Source organism: Dama dama, chromosome 15 (genome assembly GCF_033118175.1).
Source record: "Dama dama isolate Ldn47 chromosome 15, ASM3311817v1, whole genome shotgun sequence".
NCBI classification, from domain to species: Eukaryota; Metazoa; Chordata; class Mammalia; order Artiodactyla; family Cervidae; genus Dama; species Dama dama.
Genome location: NC_083695.1, coordinates 28099151 through 28121306, shown reverse-complemented (window position 1 = coordinate 28121306; position 22156 = coordinate 28099151). Strand labels below are relative to the sequence as shown.

Sequence of the window (22156 nt, the reverse complement as noted above, 5' to 3'; positions counted from 1 at the left end):
TCATTGCCACGATTAAAAAAGCAATACACAGTATATTTACTTCTGAAATTTATTTCAGGTAACAGGACACCCACAGACTAACAAAATAAACAGAATTCAAGAGTATTCCCAAGGCCCAATTCTATCTCAAAGCAAAGGGAGGTAATGACTTAGCTACCAGGGTTAGACCATATTAGTTTGTCCATACAGTTTCCTTCCTTTTTTTCAGTGCCCCCTTCCCACCCACCCTCAACCTGCACCCCCCACCTGCCTCCCCACCTCCCCACCACCCCCACACACAAATCTGAGAGGCATTTATAACAGCAAGACTAAAACTATTTCTCACTTGAAGATTTTAAGACAAAATACCTGAGATGGATATACCCAATAGAGCAAGTGTGAAAAGAGAATAAGATATACATTTAGGGATTTTAATGATATTCTTCTATAATTTGGGGAGGAGAAAAAATTAAAAGGAGGCAGGTGGATCAATGTGCAGAAGAAAAAGAGAGAAGGGTTTACTTTACCTTGAAAATAACCAGCATTCTATTTGTCTAAGCCCAGTGAGAATTTGTGCCAAGCAATTTCATTCATTTCACAGTGTCTAGCTCACAACTGACTGTGTGGTAAATATTCAATAAATACTTGTTGGTTGATGAAAAATGTACAGGGCAATGCTGTGTACACACAGGAAACAGAAACTTGAAGTGGTCAGACAAATTAGAAAGCAATGCAAGGTTTGGTTCTGCATGTCAATAGCATTTTCAAGGTACACAACTGAGGAAACAGATGAGAAAAAAAATGTGCCACATCCATAGTTCAAACATGTTCTTTCTCTTTGAGTGCCAACACTTTATTTGCAAAAGAAAAACTAAGATTAGTATAAGATATTTTTAATTATATATACACAATATAATTTTAAAGACTAGTCATTTTATTGCTTAATGTCTTCTTGAATTAAACAGGTTGCCTGCTCAAGATTCTTACATTCAGAATAGCAACATACTAGCTGAAACCTTTAACACATAAGCACCTATTTAGTAGACTAAAGCTAGCCTTGAACTTTTAGTAATGGATATGATTTTAAATTAACCCTGCTAAATACCAGACAAAGCTCATAACACAGACTGCTAGCTTATAAGTGAATTAGGTAACTACTAAATACTCATTAGGCAAATTACTGAAAATAAAGGAAACATGCTCATTCCTACAGCTTCATGAATGCCAAAATTAAAGATGATATAATGAGAATTTGGGATTAAGCAATTGTAATTTGGCTGTAAAATCTCAATGGCTTACACATTTTAAATTGAAATAAAACCTCTAAGCATCTTTTCCTTTAGAAAAATCACACATTATAAAATAGTGTCTAATGGAAGGTCTATTAAAACTACAATGGATCATAGCTGTCAACTTTAAACAGTGTCTTTCTCCTTAAGAGCTTAAGTTTACACACTGGTGCAACAGCACAAATGCAGATGCTACAAAGAGGGCTACAAAAAAAGCCACAAATTTTATTCACAACACTTTGCATATAAAGTTTTCCTTCTGCAGACTTGTGTGGAGTTGAAAATAAAGGATGCTAATATGCATATTATGTAGCATATAAAAAGAGAGAAAGAAAGAGAAAGAGAGAGAAAACACTTTAGTTGAGGGAAAATTCGTTTATCTACTGAAAATCTGGGAGAACTCACATCCACTGTACTCCAAATTTACCCCTCAGTGACAGAAAAATACTATATGAAATGGAAAAAAATTAAATATGATTTAATCAATAGCTGATTACCTTTAAAACTTTGGGCTTCTTTTCCCTCTGGGGCCTCTTGTTTTCCTTTACAACCTAAAAAAAATCAAATTGCAAAATGAGCCTCCGTTTAAGAGAAAAAAAAATTAGCTCCCACCCCCCCCCCCAAATTTTTTTGGCTATTTCTCTATAAAACTACTTATCCCATCTAAAATCATCAACATGTTTCCTAGGCAGAACCTAAAGAGCTTATGTAAAATGTATACTTTAAAAGTCACTGAAAAAAAAGCCTTGCATAAAGATGAAGTAGGGAAATACCCTTTTTTCCCCTTAAAGTCTGTCTTAATTAGCCTCTGCATTCTTCACAGCGAAGCCCACGAGGTAGCCATCTTGCTTGCTTCTGCAGAGGAAGCCTCTACAGTGGAACAGTTCTGCAAACTGCTTTTTGGTATTATTATCATGGTGTTTAAAGGCAGCCCTGGCCTGCCAGCACTGTAGACGTGCTGGGCATGCCTTTTGCAAAAACAGCCCCACAAAGAGTGCAGCCAATGGCAATGCAGAGCTTAGCAACTCCAAAGTGATCTTCTCTGCCTAGCCTTCCTAGACAAAGGATCTCCTGTGCGGCTCCGCTCTCACCACAGGACACAGGCAGCCACAAGCTGCGACATGGAGTTCGCTGCAGAGGATCTGGTCGCGCCGAAATCACAGGAGGCTTCAGCAAAAACAATGCACACAAGTCCCCCAGGTCTCCACCATCGGATCGATGGCGGAGTCTCCCTGATTAGTAACCTCTTGGCGGCTCCGAGGGCAGGTCTGCGCGGGGGGGTTGGGGTGTGGGGGGGTGCATGGCCCTGCCTCCAACATACAGGAGATATAACTGAGCTGAGGGGGGCATTTGGGCTTGCTGAAACTCTGGAAGGTATTGTGCATTTTTACTTTATAAGGCAAGGCTAAATATTGGCGATATTTAAGGCAGGGAGGTTATGTGAGGACACTGTAGGCTCAGCTGTTGGGCTGCGTGTCTCATTCCTCGGGAACCACACCTCTCTGCAGCCGGCGCTTTGCCCAGAAACACAGCAATTTGATTTCTGTCAATAAATGTCCAATGACAAAGGCAGATTAAAAAAGAATAATAAAGCCGCTTAAAAGGAAAAGGACAGGATGAGGACAAGGAAAGGGGGAGGAGTTTTCAGAATACACTTGCCACTCTGAGTGGCTGGCGATTTCAAAAAGCTTTCTCTCTCTTGCTCTGGACGTTTCTGATGACCTTCATTTCCCCCAAGAAATTTGTCGCTTCCAGAAAGTGGAATCATACTTTTGGGACATAAGAAGCCCCTTTGGCTCCTCTACCTTCCAAGATCTTCAACTGTCACCGAGCATCTCTCCGCAAAGCTGCCAAGCAGGTCCCCACGTGGAGCCTGTCTGTGCACGGGCTGATGATCAGACACGGCCACTTGGTTCCCAGGGGCTGGGAGCTGAGCCAGAGGTGAACAAGCAGCCACCCATACGCAGCACACCTGGACGCCCCCCACCTCCCATGCCCACTGGGTGGCAGGCACTGGGAGGGCAAGGCACCGCAGTTGGAACTTGCCAGACTCTGGGAATGACAGAGCCAGAGGAGGCTAGCCCCTCCCTTCAGCCCCCTGGACCAGTAATAACGGCAATAGACAAAGAACCAGGACAGCTGTTGGAGCTGGCAGGTCTCAAGGTCACTGCCAAAATTCGGTGCAGAGGCCACTCACAGGGCATCACAGCTACCTTGACAGCTGCACAGATCCTGGGAAGACAGCGTCAGCCCCATCCTCACAGGGCCAAAGTCTCAGCAGCACATTTGGGGGATTGGCAGGAGGGCCTCTCTGGCTGCTCAGCCAAAGATGGGTTTTCCACTTGCAGTTGGATTCAGAACAGATTCCCACAACCAGAAATCAGGAACAGAGTGAGGGCCGGAAAGCCTGTATTTCATCACCCTTGATTCCTAGCCTTTCGGTTTGCCACAAAAGCACGCTTTTCTTGTTGGAATGGGAAATCCAACATGCATTGTTTTCCCGCTCTAAACTACCTCTCCTCCACCCATCCACCCTCAAAAATTTTAACAAATGTAAGAAGCAAGCAAAACCAGTGGATTGTAACCTAACCACGTTCACCACGGCAACTTCAAGCACACTGAGCCCACACTAAAAAGCTCTCTGTGGGGAATGAAGCAAACATGAAATGGGTCAAAAACAGGACCAAATACAACAGGATTTGAAAATGGGTGCAAAACCTTTTAGCCCTGTTTCTTTCTCTTTGGAGGCTTGTGTGTGTGTGGTAAAATATAGAAAACAAAAAAAATTTATATTTTTACCATTTTAAAGTGTATAATTTAGTAGCATTAAGTATATTCACAATATTATGCAAGTATCACCACTTTCCATTTCCAGAACTTTTTCATCATCCCAAGCAGACACTCTGTACATTTGAAGTCACTCCCCACTCCCTAACTTCTGTTAACTTTCTGTTCTACTTTGTCTCTATACATTTGCCTGCTCTAGGTACCTCATATAAGCAGTATCAAGCAATATTTGTTCTGTTGTGAGTAACAATGGGTATGCAAGTGTCTGTCTGAGTCCCTGCTCTCAATTTTTTTGAGTATATACCTAGGAGTAGAAATAGTGAATCATATGAAAATTTTGATTAAGTTTTGGGTGAGGAAACACCAAACCATTTTCTGCATCCAAGCCACTTTTTTTTGTTTGTTTGTTTTGCCATGTTACACTCCCATCAACAATACATGCAAGGATAGCCCTACATTTCTTAAAGTGTTTTCCATTTCAATTAAAGGTTATGTCTCTCCCCATGAATACCTGGATAAAAAATTTTAAAAGCATGAACATTTTCCCAGGTTGATCGCTCACTGTTTAGTAAAGTGGCCATGATATATTAAGATATATATATATATATATTTTTTTTTTCCCCCTCACCATATGGCTTATGGGATCTTAGTTCCCTGACCAGGGATTGAACCTGGGCAGTGAAAACAGAGTCCTAACCACTGTATTACCAGGAAATTCCCATAATTATATATTTTAAATAATTTCATTACCTGTGTGATCCATTATGTTTGCCTCAAAATAAAATAAAATCAGGATCATGGTGTTAGGTCTACTAAATATCCACACTGGTGAGAAGTTCATTTTTTTTTTAAAGCCCCATGGGCAGGCGTTTTCACTGTATGGGATACTCATGAAACTGCATAATATTGCACTTGGTAACCTAAGCAAAACAAACATCAAAGGTCTATGTGCAGTGTTCTGTAAAATGAATTAATAAATAAAGCCAAAGTTCGTCCCAGCTAATGAGAGTTAATGGAAGTGATCACAGCTAGCATTAACTCCAAATATCCAACCGATACTACACCATGAAAATCTGTACTTGTTTGAATACAGAATACATTGGTAGCCTCTATTGGTTGTGACCATCTGTTCTAAATCCTACACTTAGCAATTTATCTGTCTCAGCTCAAGGCTTAGGTGATAGTGAGCTTTGATGGAGAAAATAATCAGAAATTATTAGCAGAGAAAGTGGAGGTCAAGAGAGCCATTTCCACTCTCTTATTATTCAGAGCAAAATGCATACAACTAGATTTTATTGAATGATAAATTTAGAAACTAAGAAACATGATGTTGTAGTCCTACTTACTCAGAACTTATTTTTGTTACTTAAGTCTATTTGTTTATTTCAACCTAATCCTAACCACAAGGAACTCATTGCATGAGTTGATATTTAATTTTGTAATTAACTCAAGTGTACTAGGTTCTTTCAAATATTACAAAATAGTTCTATCTCTTTTCTCTTAAAAAATCACATAATTGGGACTTCCCTTGTGGTCCAGTGGAAAAAACTCTGTGCTCTCAATGCCGGGTACCTGGTTTCAATCTCTGGTCTGGGAACTAGATCCTGTATGCTGCAACTGAGACCCGGAGCAGCCAAATAATAAATATTTAAACCCCTGTCCCCCACCCCTCCAAAAATCACATGATTACAGGGATAAAAAAAGAATAACAGGGACTTTCACGGTGGTCCAGTGGTTAAGAATCTGCCTTGCAGGCTAACAAACACATGAAAAGATGCTCAACATCACTCATTATCAGAGAAATGCAAATCAAATCTTCAATGAGGTACCATTACACGCCAGTCAGAATGGCTGCTATCCAAAAGTCTATAAGCAATAAGTGCTGCAGAGGGTGTGGAGAAAAGGGAACCCTCTTACATTGTTGGTGGGAATGCAAACTAGTACAGCCACTATGGAGAACAGTGTGGAGATTCCTTAAAAAACTGGAAATAGAACTGCCATATGACCCAGCAATCCCACTCCTGGGCATATACACCGAGGAAACCAGATCTGAAAGAGACACATGTACCCCAATGTTCATTGCATCCAGCACTGTTTATAATAGCCAGGACATGGAAGCAACCTAGATGTCCATCAGCAGATGAATGGATACGGAAGCTGTGGTACATATACACCATGGAATATTACGCAGCCATTAAAAATAATTCATTTGAATCAGTTCTAATGAGATGGATGAAACTGGAGCCCATTATACAGAGTGAAGTAAGCCAGAAAGATAAACACCAATACAGTATACTAACACATATATATGGAATTTAAAAAGATGGTAACAATAACCCTATATGCGAAACAGAAAAAGAGACACAGATGTACAGAATAGACTTTTAGACTTTGTGGGAGAAGGCGAGGGTGGGATGTTCTGAGAGAATAGCATTGAAACAAGTACACTATCAAGGGTGAAAGAGATCACCAGCCCAGGTTGGATGCATGAGACACGTGCTCAGGGCTGGTGCACTGGGAAGACCCAGAGGGAAGGGATGGGGAGGGAGGTGGGAGGGGGGGGTCGGGATGGGGAACACATGTAAATCCATGGCTGATTCATGTCAATGTATGGCAAAAACCACTACAATATTGTAAAGTAATTAGCCTCCAACTAATAAAAATAAATGGAAAAAACAAAAAAAAAAAAGAATCTGCCTTGCAATGCAGGGGAAGCAGGTTCCCACATGCCAGGGGGGGACTAAGCCTGCACACCACAACTAAAAGCCTCCATATGCGCCTCAGTGAAGACCACATGTACAGCAACTAGGACTCAGCACAGCCAAATAAATAAGTAAACAAAATCAGAGAAAATTTAGGTCATAGATAAATCTAAGAGGTGAGACCCAGAGAAGTGAAATTACCTAACTCAGGTTACATAGCAAGTTAGAACTTGAGCCTGAATTTAACCATCTTACACAGCTCTCTCTGTAACTTCTCATTTTCAGTACTCAACAATAGACCTTTATAAATATCTCAAAATAACCTTAAAGGAACTGTCTTCGAAACCATACCCTTCAGGACAAGAATATTGAATCATTATGTTGTACACCTGAAACCAATACTCTAAATAAACTATTTAAAAAAAAAAAAAACCCTCACATGCATCATTTCTAGCATAGAACAGCAGCTCAAGGAAGTATTTTAGGGGCTTCCCTGGTAGCCTCAGTGGTAAAGAATTCTCCCACCAATGCAGGAGACATGGGTTCAATCCCTAGTCCGGGAGGATCCCACATGCCACGGAGCACCTAAGCCCATGTGCCACAACAACTGAGCTTGTGCTCCAGAGCCCGGGTGCTGCAAGTACTGAAGCCCCTGTGCCCTAGAGCTCCTGCTCCGTAACAGAAGTCTCTTCAATGAGAAGCCTGTGCATGGCAAGTAGAGAAAAGCCCATGCAGCAATGAAGACCCAGCGTAGCCAAACAAATAAATTAAATAATTAAAAAAAATTTTAATTAGTATTTTAAATTAACATTACATCAGATGTACTTTTTAAAAATGTATTCTGTGCCCTCAGAGATAAATCTATGAATAATTTCAAAACCCTACTTCTATTTCTAAACATAAGCAATTCTGTACCCTCAAGAAACTAGACATACAAATACTGCATAGGAGGAGTCTTCTAAATTAATCTCAAGAGTTATTCACTATTCCTCAACATTGACACCTCTGCAGCACAAAATCCTTCTAATATAGGCCATTGTCTCATCTCCCATGAAATCATTTTATATTTCTTTTCTTATGTACTGTTGGAGACTCACGGCTTTTGCAGCGAAACCTTGGTAAGATATTCCAAGTACCATCTTCTGTAAATTTTCAATCAACAAGAATAAAAAAAGAGCAGCTCATACTTTAACAATTATAATGGAGATCTTAAAATCAGTTTGATTTTATTTCATGTGGGCTATAAGAACCTGAACAGCTAACACTGGAGATCTTCCTGGATTACTGAGTCAATCTCCTGGCACAGTCTTTCTCTGTGCTTTCCTCCCCCAGTTCCTTCTCTGATGCTTTATCTACAGTAGCCCTATTCTTCTCTAAGGGGCCAGGTCTGCCTAATATCCAACCCCATTCTCTCTAGCAGTCCTGCTTAGTGCTGGTAAAAATAACTGCTCTTCAATAGCTAGAACTAAGGAACAAGTGAACAAAAAATTATCTGCAGTTGCCAAGAGAGCGCAGTTGATGATGAGGTGAACTATAATGCCCAAGACTAAATGGGGCTGAAATATCACCTCGCCCCAATTTCTTCTCAACAGTTCTTCATACTAACTTAAAACTGACAATCCTACTCCCTCTATCACAGTATAGATCCATAATTTGAACAGAGAAATCCAATAACATCATCTTTTTTTTGTCATATTCTTTTTTTGTCAAAATCAAATCACAAAGGATGCTGTGATTTAGAAAAAAATTTCCCCCTTTGTGAATGATATGTTGAAGTTTCCTTCTTATTATTGCTAGTCTGTCCTATATTTTATAATTAATATTATTTATTTGTTTTTTGCAGTGTATCTGTAGGCCAGGTGGTATATGAATAGAGTAATGCTTTCCATCCACTCATTCCTCTTAGCCTGTGTTTCAATATCCCAAAGTTTAATTAACAGAACAGGGAAGCGGCCCTGAACTGAACTCAACACTCTGGAAATCTTTTTTGTTTCTTTGTTTTTAAAGGAAGTTCTGTACCTTTGGGCTCCTTCTCTACATCATGCAAGAAAGCTGAAAGTTGACTCTAGAGAGCATTGTACCCTCAGTTTTTGATCTAACAGCAAAATCTTAAGAATATTTTGTTTCACTGAGAAGCCCAAAGCATTTATGCACATACAACTTGTTTTTTAAAAAGTCAGACCTAGGTGTCTCCTAAATTTAGGAAAATCAAGATCATTTGTTAATTCATGTTTTTACAATGAAATTCCCCTATTTAATAACCAAAAATCCTTAAAAGAATAGTGTTGTTTTTAAAACAGCTGTTGGGCACTCTCAATATGTAGATATGTTCTGGGCTTGCCCTCCAACCCCTCAGAATGTACCATCTCAGAAGAGACCTAAACAGATAATTATAAAGTAGTAGAGTATGGAGATAGAAGTAATATAGAATGGAGATGAGGGCTTCCGTGGTAGCTCAGATGGTAAAGCGTCTGCCTACAATGTGGGAGAGCCAGGTTTGATCCCTGGGTCGGGAAGATCCCCTGGAGAAGGAAATGGCAACCCACTCCAGTATTCTTGCCTGGAAAATCCCATGGACTGAGGATCCTGGTAGGCTACAGTCCATGGGGTTGCAAAAGAGACAGAGTCGGACACGACCAAGCTAATAGATAACAAGAGCAAAAACAACGAACTTTCACTTTCACAGAATGGATATGAGCCCAGAGAGCTATACAAGACTAGAGAAGTCTCCCCAGAGGAAGTGACATTTATTTCCACTGAGACCAAAGGATAGGTTAGAAGTTGGTTAAACATAGAAGGAGAGAAGAAAGGTGTGTGCCCCACATGAAGGTAACATGTTCAAGGACACTGGGAGCACTGTGGCTATTGACAGTCACACTATGGGGAGAAATGTATGTAAATAGACACACTACTACTTGGGCATTGATGTCGTTCAGTCACTCCATCGTGTCCGATTCTCCTGTACAATGATAAGAACCTCCATCCAAAGTTCTTTAGGCACTCTGTTTATCAGATCTAAATCCCTTGAATCTATTTGTCACTTCTACTGTATAATCATTAAGGGATTTGATTTAGGTCATACCTGAATGGCCTAGTGGTTTTCCCTATGTTCTTCAATTTAAGTCTGAATTTTGCAATAAGGAGTTCCTGATCTGAGCCTCCCAGTCTTGATTTTGCTGACGGTTTAGAGCTTCTTCATCTTTGGCTGGTCATTAAGCATGCATATAAAGAGATATGATCAACCTTTAATTCTATACCATTCAGGTTTGAAATGTTTCTATTTCAACCTTCAACTTTCCATTATTGGTCCCTTCAAAAGTCAACCATGATACTCCTGTTAAGTAGTTCATCACAAATAGCTACCTTTTCAAGAGAACTAAGGGTTTCTCAGGTGGCTCAGTGATAAAGAATACCCCTGTCAATTCAGGAGACATGGGTTCAAGCCCTAGGTTGGGAAGATCCCTGGAGGAGGAAGTGGCAACCCACTCCTGTATTTGCCTGGAAAATTCTGTGGATAGAGGACCCTGATGGGCTATAGTTCAAGGGGTTACAAAGAGGTGGACACAACTGAATGACTGAGCATGCATAAGAAATGACTGGTTTACCCCAGATCTGAAACCCTTGTATTTTCCTGTTTAAAATTCCCACATATAACTAAGTTCTCCTAATCAAAGAAAAGCAATATTTTGAAAATAAGTGTATGTAGGTTTTTGTTGAGATGAGGTCAGTTACTCCAGAAGAGTTAATGTCTTTAGTCTTTTAGCTAATTGACTAGAGTCCTACACAATATGTGGAGAAGAAAGATTTGTCTGCCTGGAAATGTCTCTCTTTCAGCTGGGTAACTGGTTGTACTAGACAGATGCTTCTGATGGTTGGAGAAAGGGAAGTCTTTCCTTTGTTCATTCTAGAAATAGAACAGAGAACACCAACTATATTAGAGGCACTGCTTAACACCTGTGGAATCTCCGACTCAATGAATAACTTTTCCATTGAACTTAACTCAGGTAGAGAGAAAACACAGAAAACTTTCCATGGAGCCCATAATATCTACAATTATAGAATGCCTAAAATTAATCTTTTTCTGAAGTTTGTTTGTCTGATAGCCAAATACTTATTCATTGGGCACATCAGTTCTTGTTTAAAATAAATGATTCTCAATATTCTTAATAGAGACATTTCTTCTAACTTGAGAGTACCATTTCACTATCTGAGGGGATCCTTTTGAGCTTTTGCAATGTAAAGACCTTTAGGAATACCTTGTGGGATCAGAAGGAGACATATTTGTCGTAACAGGAAAAAAAAAGGTTATTTTTCTTTCTTTTTTTTTTTTTTGGTTATTTTTCACTATAGTGCACCTTAGATAACAGGTATGGAGCACAAACTTCTATCTGTGTTAACTGTGCAAGTTTAAATGAAAAACTTGCCTATGATTATCAGGAATGTTTTAACCTAACTGATTATAATGGCGTTTCCATAGATACTCTTAATGACCAGTTGAGAAAATGCAATTTCTCCCAAATCTGTTTAATTTACCTGATTTCAAAATATTATTCAAAAGGCACAGTAGCTCTTGTTGTTTAAAATAAATGGCCCTTGATGTTTTTACTAGATATTTATAAGCTGTGGATTGATATTTTCCTTGCTCATAACAATTCTTTCATGCACATCACTTGAGAGTAAGTCAAACTGCGTTCACTGATGCTGTGATTGTTTCTAACTTTATGAAATATATACCCATATTTTTATAGGGCTACTTTTGCTAATAATCATAATGAAGCCTTAGTGACTTGGTGGGGGGGATGACCAGTATACCTAACAATTCCCCAATTGTAGCTATGCATGTGATGAAAGAAATTATTTAGATTTTTTTTGAAACAAAAGTATTCTTTCCTCCAGGCCCCCTGTTCACCTTAAGATGTTATATTACACATAAAATATAATTTATTTTATATAATATAATAAAATACAATAATAAAACATTTTTAAAATATAATATATTTTACACATATTGTTAAAATATGATATTATACAAGATCAGTATGTCCCTGTTGTCATTTGGTTGCTCAGTTGTGTCCAACTCTTTGTGACCCCAAGGACTCCCCTGTCCTTCACCATCTCCCAGAGTTTGCTCAAATGCATGTCATTGAGTCAGTGATGCTATCTAACCATCTCATCCTCTGGTGGGATCCAGATCCCAATGATGCTTATTAACTGTGTGAACTTGAGCAAGTTAGCCTCCCATAGACTTTGTCCCCATGAGGGACAAAACTGACATTAGGGTTAAATGCTATAATGGTTTTGAAAAAGCTTGTGGTATGGCAGCTGACTTCCAGGTGTTCCACTGCAGCAACAGAGAACAATGTCTGTCATTAATTAAGAAAACAAGTACAAATAAACAAGGTATTGAGCAATAAAAACTCATTTAATATAAAAATGGAGATATTCAAGCAAACAGTATTTCAGGACATTGGAACCTCTCCCAGATAAGCCTAATACTAACAAGATTTCTGATAGAGTTAGGGCATGCGGATATATAACCTAATCTTACATTTATTAGTTTAAAAGAAAATGAGGGAGTCCCCTGGTCGTCAAGTGGTTGGGATTTGGCACATTTTCACTGCCGTGGCCTGGGACCAACCCTACTCAGGACACTAAGATTCTGTGCTGGGGTGGTGGGGAGTGGGGAAGAGAATGTGAAACTGTCACTGCCAGTTGTAACAGAATTGGTAAGTTGGAACAACTGCTTAAGACAAAGAAAAAATACACAAAATATAAAAACATTTGCATGGAGGCATAGAAGAGTGAAAAATTACCATGATAGTGTAGAATTAATTACCAGACTATGATTTAGAAAGGAATGAGGTCCAGGGAGTGGTAAAAGTTTCTTAAGTAGAAACTAAAAATGGAAAAAAAAAGAGCTAGAAAGATGGTTAAAAAGACTGTAACCTTGAAATTAAAATACAGAAGCAGTGGGATTGGCAAACTCAAAGAGTTTAAATATCTGATTCCTGTCAAAAAATTATATTTTTGTAAAATGAGCTTATAAAATTCTTCTGTTAAAATTTTTATTGAAGTATAGTCGACTTACAATGTTGTGCTAGTTTCTGGTATATATCAAAGTGATTCAGTTTTTTATATATATTTTTTCTTTTCTATTATAGACTATTACATGATATTGAATATAATTCCCTGTGCTATACAGTAGCTCCTTGTTAAAATGATCCTATAAGATTCTTATAGAACATCTCTTTCAAAGTTTCACAAGTCTGAGATAGCAGCAATAAGCTTAGCATGGCTATCTTCAACCAGCCCACATTTTGGTTCCACTTCTCTGTACCTCCAGGTTCTTCACGTTTAGATTGTTGCCCTAGCTCAAGGACACGGTGGTTAAAATGAGCCCTTAGCATATGAGCCAAGGGCTCTAATCCAAGATCAACTGTGTAGTCTTAGACAAGTTACTTGGCCTATCTAAGCCTCATCGTCTTATTTTATACATTGGGGGAAGAATGTACATTTCATAGGACTATTGTAAAGATGAAATGAGACAATGAGAATTTCAGTTCTTAATACAGCTCCAGGCACTTAGTATGTATTCAATACATAATAGTTGTTATTAACCCCTTTAGATGTCAATGTTTACTACACAACAGTTTCACAGCCATGACTGGTATCATTCAATTCAACCAACATTTGCTCAGTGCATATCAAATGACAAGCACCACATAATTTTTGTGACCCCCCCCCCAAATTAATTTGTTTTAATCCTAATGCCTAATGTAATGAATTCAAAAGTTGGGCCTTTGGAAGATAGTTAAGTTATACCAGTTAAATTGAATGAGATTAGCGCATTCTAAAAGAAGCTCAAGAGAGATCCCTAGTCTCTTCCACAATGTGAGGACACAGTGAAAATGCACCAGTTATAAACCAGGAAATGGGCCTTCCCCAGAACTGTGAGCAATAAATTTCTACTGTTATAAGCCACCCAGGCTGCAGTATTTTGTTGTAGCAGCCCAAATGGACAGACTTGAAATAGACACTTCTCCAAAGATACACAAGTGGTCAATAAACACAGGAAAGGATGCTTGACACCATTAATGAGAGAAATGCAAACCAAAACCATCCTGGAGTATCACTTTACACCCACTAGGAAGACAATAACAAAAAAGTCAGATAACTAGCTTTGATGAGGATGTGGAGAAATTAGAACTCTCATACACTGCTAGTTGAATCTAAAATGACATGGTTGCTTTGGAAAACAGTTCGGCAACAAAAAGTTGCCATAGGACCCAGCAGTTACACTCCTCAGAATATACACAGCTCCAGAGAGATCCCTAGACTCTTCAACTCAGAGATTTCCCTAGCCTTTCCACACATATTTTTGTGTGAAAAATATGTTCACACAAAAACCTGTACACATTTGTTCATAAATGCATTATTCATAACAGCTAAAAAGTAGAAACAACCCAGAAGTCCATCAACTGATGAATGTTTATACAAAATGTGGCTTATTCATGCAATGAAAAAATATTCAGCCATGAAAGTACTGATAAATGCAATGACAAGGACAAAACTTGAAAACATTAGGCTAAAGTGAAAGAAGCCAGATACAAAAGACAAAATATGTATGATTCCATTTATATGAAATACCCAGAATAGACAAATTCATAAAGACAAAAAGCAGATTAGTGGCTGCCAGGAGCTGACAGAGGGAAGAATGCAGAGTTACTGCTTAATTATACTGGGTTTGTGTTTTGGGGTGATGAACACATTCAAGAAATAGATTGTGGGGAAGGAGGTGGGAGGGGGGATCAGGATGCGGAACACATGTAAATCCATGGCTGATCCATGTCAATGTATGGCAAAAACCACTACAATACTGTAAAGTAATTAACCCCCAAATAATAAAAATAAATGGAAAAAAAAAAAAGAAATAGATTGTGGTAATGGTTGCACAATCTTGTAAACATACTAAAGACCAGGAATTCCTTGGTGGTCCAGTGGTTAGGACACCAAAGTTCATGGCAGAGTGTATGGGTTCAATCTCTGGTTGGGGAACTAAGATCTGAAAAGTCGTGTGGCCAAAAATAGACAAAAAATACAAAATATTATATAAATATAATATATATTTAAATATATGTATAAAACACCAGAAATGTCCCTAGAAAATGAAATTAGGTGAATAAAGAATGTAATTTAATTTTACGTTGCTTAGTAGACAAATCTCCCTGCAATTCTGTATCAACTCCTAAACGAGTCACTTATTCTCTCAAGAACAGAGGGAAACTAACACACACACAAACACACACACACTTTTCTCTCTAAACCTAAACTGGATGAGCTCCCTCCAAAAGTCATGGCTTGCACGGAAGCAACCTAACTGTCCATCAATATAAGGAAGAGGTAAAGAAGATGTGGTACATATGTAAAGGGGAATATTACTCAACTATAAAAAGGAACAAAATGGTGTCATGTGGGTGGACCCAGAGAGGGTCACACAGAATGCAGTAAGTCAGAAAGAGAAAAACAAATACATAGTCACATATATATGTGGAAACTAGAAAAATGGTATAGAAGATCTTACTCACGAAACAGAAATAAAGACACAGACATAGAGAAAAACATATAGACACCAAGCAGGGGAAAGGAGTTGGGGGGGCGGCGGTGAATTGAGAGATTCGGACTGATATATATGCACTACTATGTATAAAACAGATAAGTAATGAGAACCTACTGTGTGCCACAGGGAACTCTATTCAATGCTCTGTGGTGACCTATATGGGAAGGAAATTCCAAAAAGAGCAGATATATGTTTACATATGGCTGATTACTTTGCTACACAGCAGAAATTGACATAGCAATGCAAAGCAACTAAAGTGAAACTGAAGTCGCTCAGTCGTATCCGACTCTTCGACCGACTCTTCGACCCTATGGACTGTAGCCTACCAGGCTCCTCCATACATGGGATTTTCCAGGCAAGAGTACTGGAGCGGGTTGCCATATCCTTCTCCCAAAGCAACTAAACTTCAATTAAAAAAAAAAGTCCATGACATGGAGAAGGAAATGGCAACCCACTCCAGTATCCTTGCCTGGAAAAGTCCATGGACAGAGGAGTCTGGCGGGCTGAAGTCCATGGGATTACATGACTGAGCATGTGTGCACGAGGGTGGAGGGAGATGAGTTGTAGCAATAAAGTGGTAGAACTAAAAAAATAAAAATAAAAAATAAAAAAAAGTCCATGACTTGAATCAGCTGTGGGCTTCCACTGTCTTAACCTCCTCCTGCTTTGATCCTACTTCTGCACTTTAACAGAAAACTCACCACAAAATGGTGTTCCATATGAAATATGATATGAAAATAAGCTGTGTAGTGTGAATGTCTAGAATACAGCAGAAACACCAAAACCCTTTCATTATACAAGGACAAGAAAATAACTGTGGCATCATTGTCTCGCCGGAAACCACAACTATAATTCCATATCACATGGGAATGGTGAAATCAATTCATTCATAATGCATCTTAATCCTCTAGCAGGAAAAATGCGTTTGCAGATCCTGTGAAATGGCATGTACTGGCTACTTCTGCAGACTCTAGCTACTTTCCTCTAAAAAACCTGAGTCAAATAGCAAGAGAGAAATGGGTGAAAGTAATGAAATGAATAGGCAAATCTCCACAAGGATAAAACAATCACCACCACGTTTAAGCATACATATGTAGCAGGGACTCTTCTAGACCCTTTGTAGACCTCAGCTCTGCTCCTCAGGACATCCCTGCTTCACGGGTCTGACTATGACAATGTTACAAATAGATCCATTTTCACAATGGAGAACATCAGAACTCTTAGTATAATTTAATCATAGTAACAGGGGTCAATTTTATTCTTTCCAAGCCTGAAAAGATTAGTGTGATTCTCTTACTTGTTTTTATTTTGGGGGGTAGGAAACATGATTTACATTTCTGTGAAATCTAATGAAAGTTAAAGATCATCTTTCCAGGAAAATGCATAGAAAGCGTATAATTTTGAGGGGATGGAATCACCGAGCACTGAAGTCCATCCGGATTAAAAACCTCTGCTGTAGTTCTAACTTTATCATTTTTGAAACATTATATGAAAGACAAGTGTTGGGATCATTGAAATTAGGATCAAATTAGTCTTAGGAATTCTTGTCTAGCAACCAAAAACATGTGGAAAGTTTAGCAGGACTAAAGCACTAATATAATAATAAATGTTAAAATTCTGTTTTTTTCCATAGTAGCTAAAAATACACCAAGTACCTAATCTGATCTGGCCAGTATCCAGTCATTAGTTAAGAGGTATGCTGAAATGCTGGCTCAAGCTCCATCTTTGAGAGGACATGAAGATGTGTTTACCAAAAAGAATGTAACAAACTTTAGTTTCTCATTTTTTGAGAAGGAAATTGACCCGATTTTCCAAAAACAAACAAACAAAAAACCTGTACTACAAATTTCAGGTTTCCAAAGATGATAAAGGTTTAAGAAACTGTTGTGTGTGTATGTTAGTCGCTGAGTTGTGTCAGACTCTTTGCCACCTCATGGACTTTAGCTTGCCAGGCTCCTCTGTCCTTGGGATTCATCAGGCAAGAATACTGGAGTGGGTTGCCATTTCCTTCTCCAGGGGATCTTCCCAACTCAGGGATTGAACCCGGGTCTCCCACATTGCAAGCAGATTCTTTACCATCTGAGCCACTGGGGAAGCCCCAGTAGGCTTCCCTATTTAGGCAATAATAAATCATAAATCATTAGCAAAATACCAAAATTTCAGTTACACTAATACTTCTAGCTTGATGTAAAGGACTAGTAGATTCCAGTGTAAAGAACACAATTTGAAACAGGAACCAAGATTTATACAGATAAAAAAGTTCACTAAATATAAAGTAATTCATCCAGTAATGAAAAATGATTTAGTGGGTTATATTCATTATCCCAAAAGAATATTATACACATATTTTTAAAACCTTTACAGATTTTTACTTACAAGGGAAATGTTGATGATATACCAAGTAAAAATAAAAAGGAGAAAAAATTTTGCCCCAATCAACTTTAACGATGTTATTTATTTTTTCTGTGTGTGTGCGCACACATTTAGCTTTATTGTAACAAAGCAATTTGTATACCTTTAACATTTCAAACTGTGCATCATCTTTCCTTTCTAGTGAAACAAAAAGAAAAAATTTTAAACAATGGTATTTTTCAAATGTAGAAAAAATACTATATACTCATAGGGGTTGCCTCTAGATAATAGAATTTAAGTTTATCTTTTCATATTTGTTTCTTTTTTCTTTCTTTCTTGATGCATGGTCTGCAGGATCTTAGTTCCCAGAACCAGGGATTGAAGCTGCACGCTCCACAGTGAAAGCATTAGTTCTAACCACTGGACAGCCTCGTCTAAACTTTCTAAATGCAAATTGCATCACTTTGATTTAGTATGTTTTATTACTTTTTAAATAAAACATAAGTTCTTTATGTAGCAACTCAAACCATTTTAGAAAAATTTAGTCAAAAATTTAAAGCCACATATTTTTTAATACATCCCTACTACATCCAAAAAATCCAGTCCTCAGAGGTAAACGGTTCCAACATTTGGTTTGGTAGGTGTGTATCCTTCTAGAATTGTTTTCTGAAACTCCATTTATAATTAAAAAAGCATAATTTTGATTTTTCATGGTCTTTTTTCCTTTAGAATTCTGAGTTGTCTAAACTTAGCATCTTGATATAACAAACTGCAAATGGACATGGCTGTAATTTTAAACAAAACAAGGAGCTGCTTTTTTAAAACATATTTTTAAAGCACTGTTTACCTTCCTAAAAATGTTTTTCTGAAGTTTTCTTCTTAAATTTCTATTATAGATATGCCATGATCCTAATATCTTTGGTACTTGAAAATGACATATATAGGATAAACCCCAAAATATTTTGGAGTAGTAGTTGCTAAGATGATATATTAAGTACATGTGGAATATGATGGTTTACAGAGCACTTTTTTTTTAAGAGACACTAGTATGTGACATAGGCTGAATCTTACATTTTTTATGAGATTTCATTCATTCATTGAATCATTTGTTCAACAAACATTTGTTGAGCACCTATTATGTGCTGGCACCTTCCCTAGCCTGGGCTTTGGCTTTAGAAGTAAACATCTCACCTTTAATCATTGCTTTCTCACGATCCCCTTCTTTTTAAAGCTTCCCTGGTAACTAAGCTGGTAAAAAATCCTCCTGTAATGCAGGAGATCCCAGTTCGATTCCTGGGTCAGGAAGACCCCCTGGAGAAGGGATGGGCTATACACTCCAGTACTCTTGGGCTTCCCTTGCGGCTCAGCTGGTAAAGAAACCGCCAGCAATGGGGGATATCTGGGTTCAATCAGTATTAATGGGACATAAATAAATCAGAAAAGAACAAGATTTCTCTTGTTGCAGACATGAGCTGATGCTGATTAGCATAGACTTTCTGGATAATCATGACTTGAGCACCTAGTCTCATTATCAAGGTAATGATTTGAATTGCTTAGATTAATTTGATTCATTTGTTAGCTGTGTTTTATTTTAATATGAAATTAATGCAAAAATATTTGATTCCCAGGTGTCACTTAGTGGTAAAGAACCCATCTGCCAATACAGGAGATATAAGAGATGCTAGTTCAATCCCTGCGTCAGGAAGGTCCCGTGGAGGAGCACAGAGCAATCCACTCCAGTATTCTTGCCTGGAGAATCCGTGGACAGAGGAGCCTGGCAGGCTACAATTCATGGGGTTGTGAAGAGTGGGACATGACTGAAGCAGCTTAGCACACACGCACACAATGCAAAAATATGTGATTCCTGTTTACTTGTGCCACATTCATTATGCTATCACAATGACAGCCTACTTCATAAAGAGAATGACTTCTGAAGCTTTGAAACAATCAACTCTTGAAACACTACTCTGGAATTAAAAAAAAAAAAAAAAAAAATCAAGAAGCTGACCAGAAACAGCTGGGGAGACAGGATCTATAGCAAAATAAACGTACCAAACTACAACGCTCACTAGTAAGTGATAACTTGGATAATATGGATATTAGATGAAGGGGTTAAGTCAGTTTCACATTTTTTTTTTCTGGATAAGATGGTCTACACAAAATGGCAAGGTAAGTTTTGAACCATATTGACAAGATTCCAGAAATTAGCATACACTGATCAGAATCAGTCAAGATCAGCGTGGTTTTGTTGACATGCTTTATTTTTTAAATTGACATATACTTAATATACAATGTAGTGTTATTTGCTGGTGTACAACAGAGTGATATAGTTTATGTATATATACACGTATTCTCAACATGCAAGGTTCCTAGATACCAAAGGCTCTTTTTCCTATGGTCAGCTCTGTGGTGAGGTATGCTACTGAAGACTCAGCAGTGATCCAAAGAGATTCCTTAAAGGCATATTTAAGGACATATAACATCTGCCCTCAATTGCAAAACTTGGTAGCAAAAATTTGTTCCATATGCCATATATAACACATGCCAAAATGAAATCCGGCTGTTTGAAAACAGTAAGAAAAGCAGTGGCCAGGAGAGGCCTGTTCCACTCCACTCCCACTAACATGGATAAAATAAAATTGAACAAGTATGTCAACCAATTCCAAAGAGACATCTCCAGAACCAGACTGTTAGCACACTATCCACTGGATAGTGAACAGTTACCTGTTCAATTTGTATCATATACTACTAATAACTTTTAGCTTTTCAAATACAACCTCTATAGGTATTGCTATTTTTCCAGGTGTACTTTCTATTAGCTAAGAAGGTAGCATGGTAACAAATAGCACATTTATGGTGTTATCTAGTAGCTATTAATCTAACCAAGCATATAATAACCCTTTAATATTTGGGGTGGGGGGAGAATCGATATTAACTGGAGTAGGGAATTTCCTGGCAGTCCAGTGGTTAGAACATAGAGCTTTCACCATGGTAGCCAGGGTTCAACCCCTGGTCTGGGAACTAAGATCCCACAAGCTGCCTGGTGTGAAAAAAAAAAAAACAACAACCATGCACACACACAAACACACACACAAAACCACACCAAAAAAACTGGAATAAGTATTGAGACTATTTCACCTTGGCAACCAATTCACAAAGTGTGTAGTCATTCAAATATTCAATTCATGAAATTAAAAGATCAGTTTTCATTCCAATCCCCAAAAAAAGTAATGCCAAAGAATGTTCAAACTACCATACAAATGTGCTCATTTCACATGCTAGGAAGGTAATGCTCAAAATCCTTCAAGCTAGGTTTCAGCAGTATGTGAACTGAGAACTTCCAGATGTTCAAGCTGGATTTAGAAAAGGCAGAGAACCAGAGATTAAATTGCCAGCATCCACTGGATCAAAGAGAAAGCAAGTGAATTCCAGAAAAATATCTATCTCTGCTTCATTGACTACACTAAAGCCTTTGACTGTGTGGATCACAACAAACTATTTAAAATTCTTAAAGAGATGGTAATAGAAGACCACCTTACCTATCTCCTGAGAAACCTGTATGCGGGTCAAGAAGCAATGGTTAGAACCAGACATGGAACCATGGACTTGTACAAAGTTGGGAAAGGAGTACATCAAGGCTGTATATTGTCACCCTGCTTATTTAACTTCTATGCAGAGTACATCATGCAGAATGCTGGCTGAATGAAGCACAAGCTGGAATCAAGATTGCCAGGAGAAATATCAATAACCTCAGATACGCAGATGACACCATCCTTATGGCAGAAAGTGAAGAACTAAAGAGCCTCTTGATGAAAATGAAAGAGGAGAGTGAAAAAGCTGGCTTAAAACTCAACATTCAAAAAATGAAGATCACGGCATCCAGTCCCATCACGTCATGGCAAATAGACGGATTTGGCAAATAATGACAGATTTTCTTTTCTTGGGCTCCAAAATCACTGTGGATGGTAACTGCAGCCATGAAATTAAAAGTTGCTTGCTTCTTAGAAGAAAAGTTATGACCAACCTAGACAGCATATTAAAAAGCAGAGACATTACTTTGCCAACAAAGGTTCGTATAGTCAAAGCTATGGTTTTTCCAGTAGTCACATATGGATATGAGAGCTGGACCATAAAGAAGGCTGAGCACAGAAGAATTAATGCTTTCAAATTGTGGTGCTAGAGAAGACTCTTGAGAGTCCCTTGGACAGCAAGATCAAACCGGTCAGCGCTAAAGGACATCAACCCTGAATAGTCACTGGAGGGACTGATGCTGAAGTTGAAGATCCAGTACTTTGGCAACCTGATGGGAAGAGCAGACTCACTGGAAAAGACTCTGATACTGGGGAAAACTGAGGATAGGAGGAGAAGAGGGCAACAAAAGTTGAGATAACATCACCAACTCAACAGACATGAATTTGAGCAAACTCCGG

At 38.3% G+C, this 22156-nt stretch overlaps 1 protein-coding gene and 1 non-coding gene across 5 annotated transcripts in view; both read right to left on the bottom strand.

Moving 5' to 3' along the window:
* The window catches only part of TET1 (tet methylcytosine dioxygenase 1), a 129828-nt gene that overhangs the window by 84891 nt on the left and 22781 nt on the right, over positions 1-22156 (bottom strand). For 2 of the 4 annotated variants that reach the window (XM_061161666.1, XM_061161668.1), the window contains exon 3: positions 1766-1819. In XM_061161666.1, coding sequence (XP_061017649.1) covers positions 1766-1819 — 54 coding nt within the window. Of the gene's footprint in view, positions 1-1765; positions 1820-2041; positions 2314-2359; positions 2522-22156 lie in introns of those variants that run through there. The other 2 variants (XM_061161670.1, XM_061161669.1) reach the window with 2 other exon arrangements.
* On the bottom strand, positions 8604-8737 carry LOC133070899 (small nucleolar RNA SNORA36 family). The gene has a single exon (XR_009696290.1). It is a non-coding gene; the product is annotated as a small nucleolar RNA SNORA36 family (small nucleolar RNA).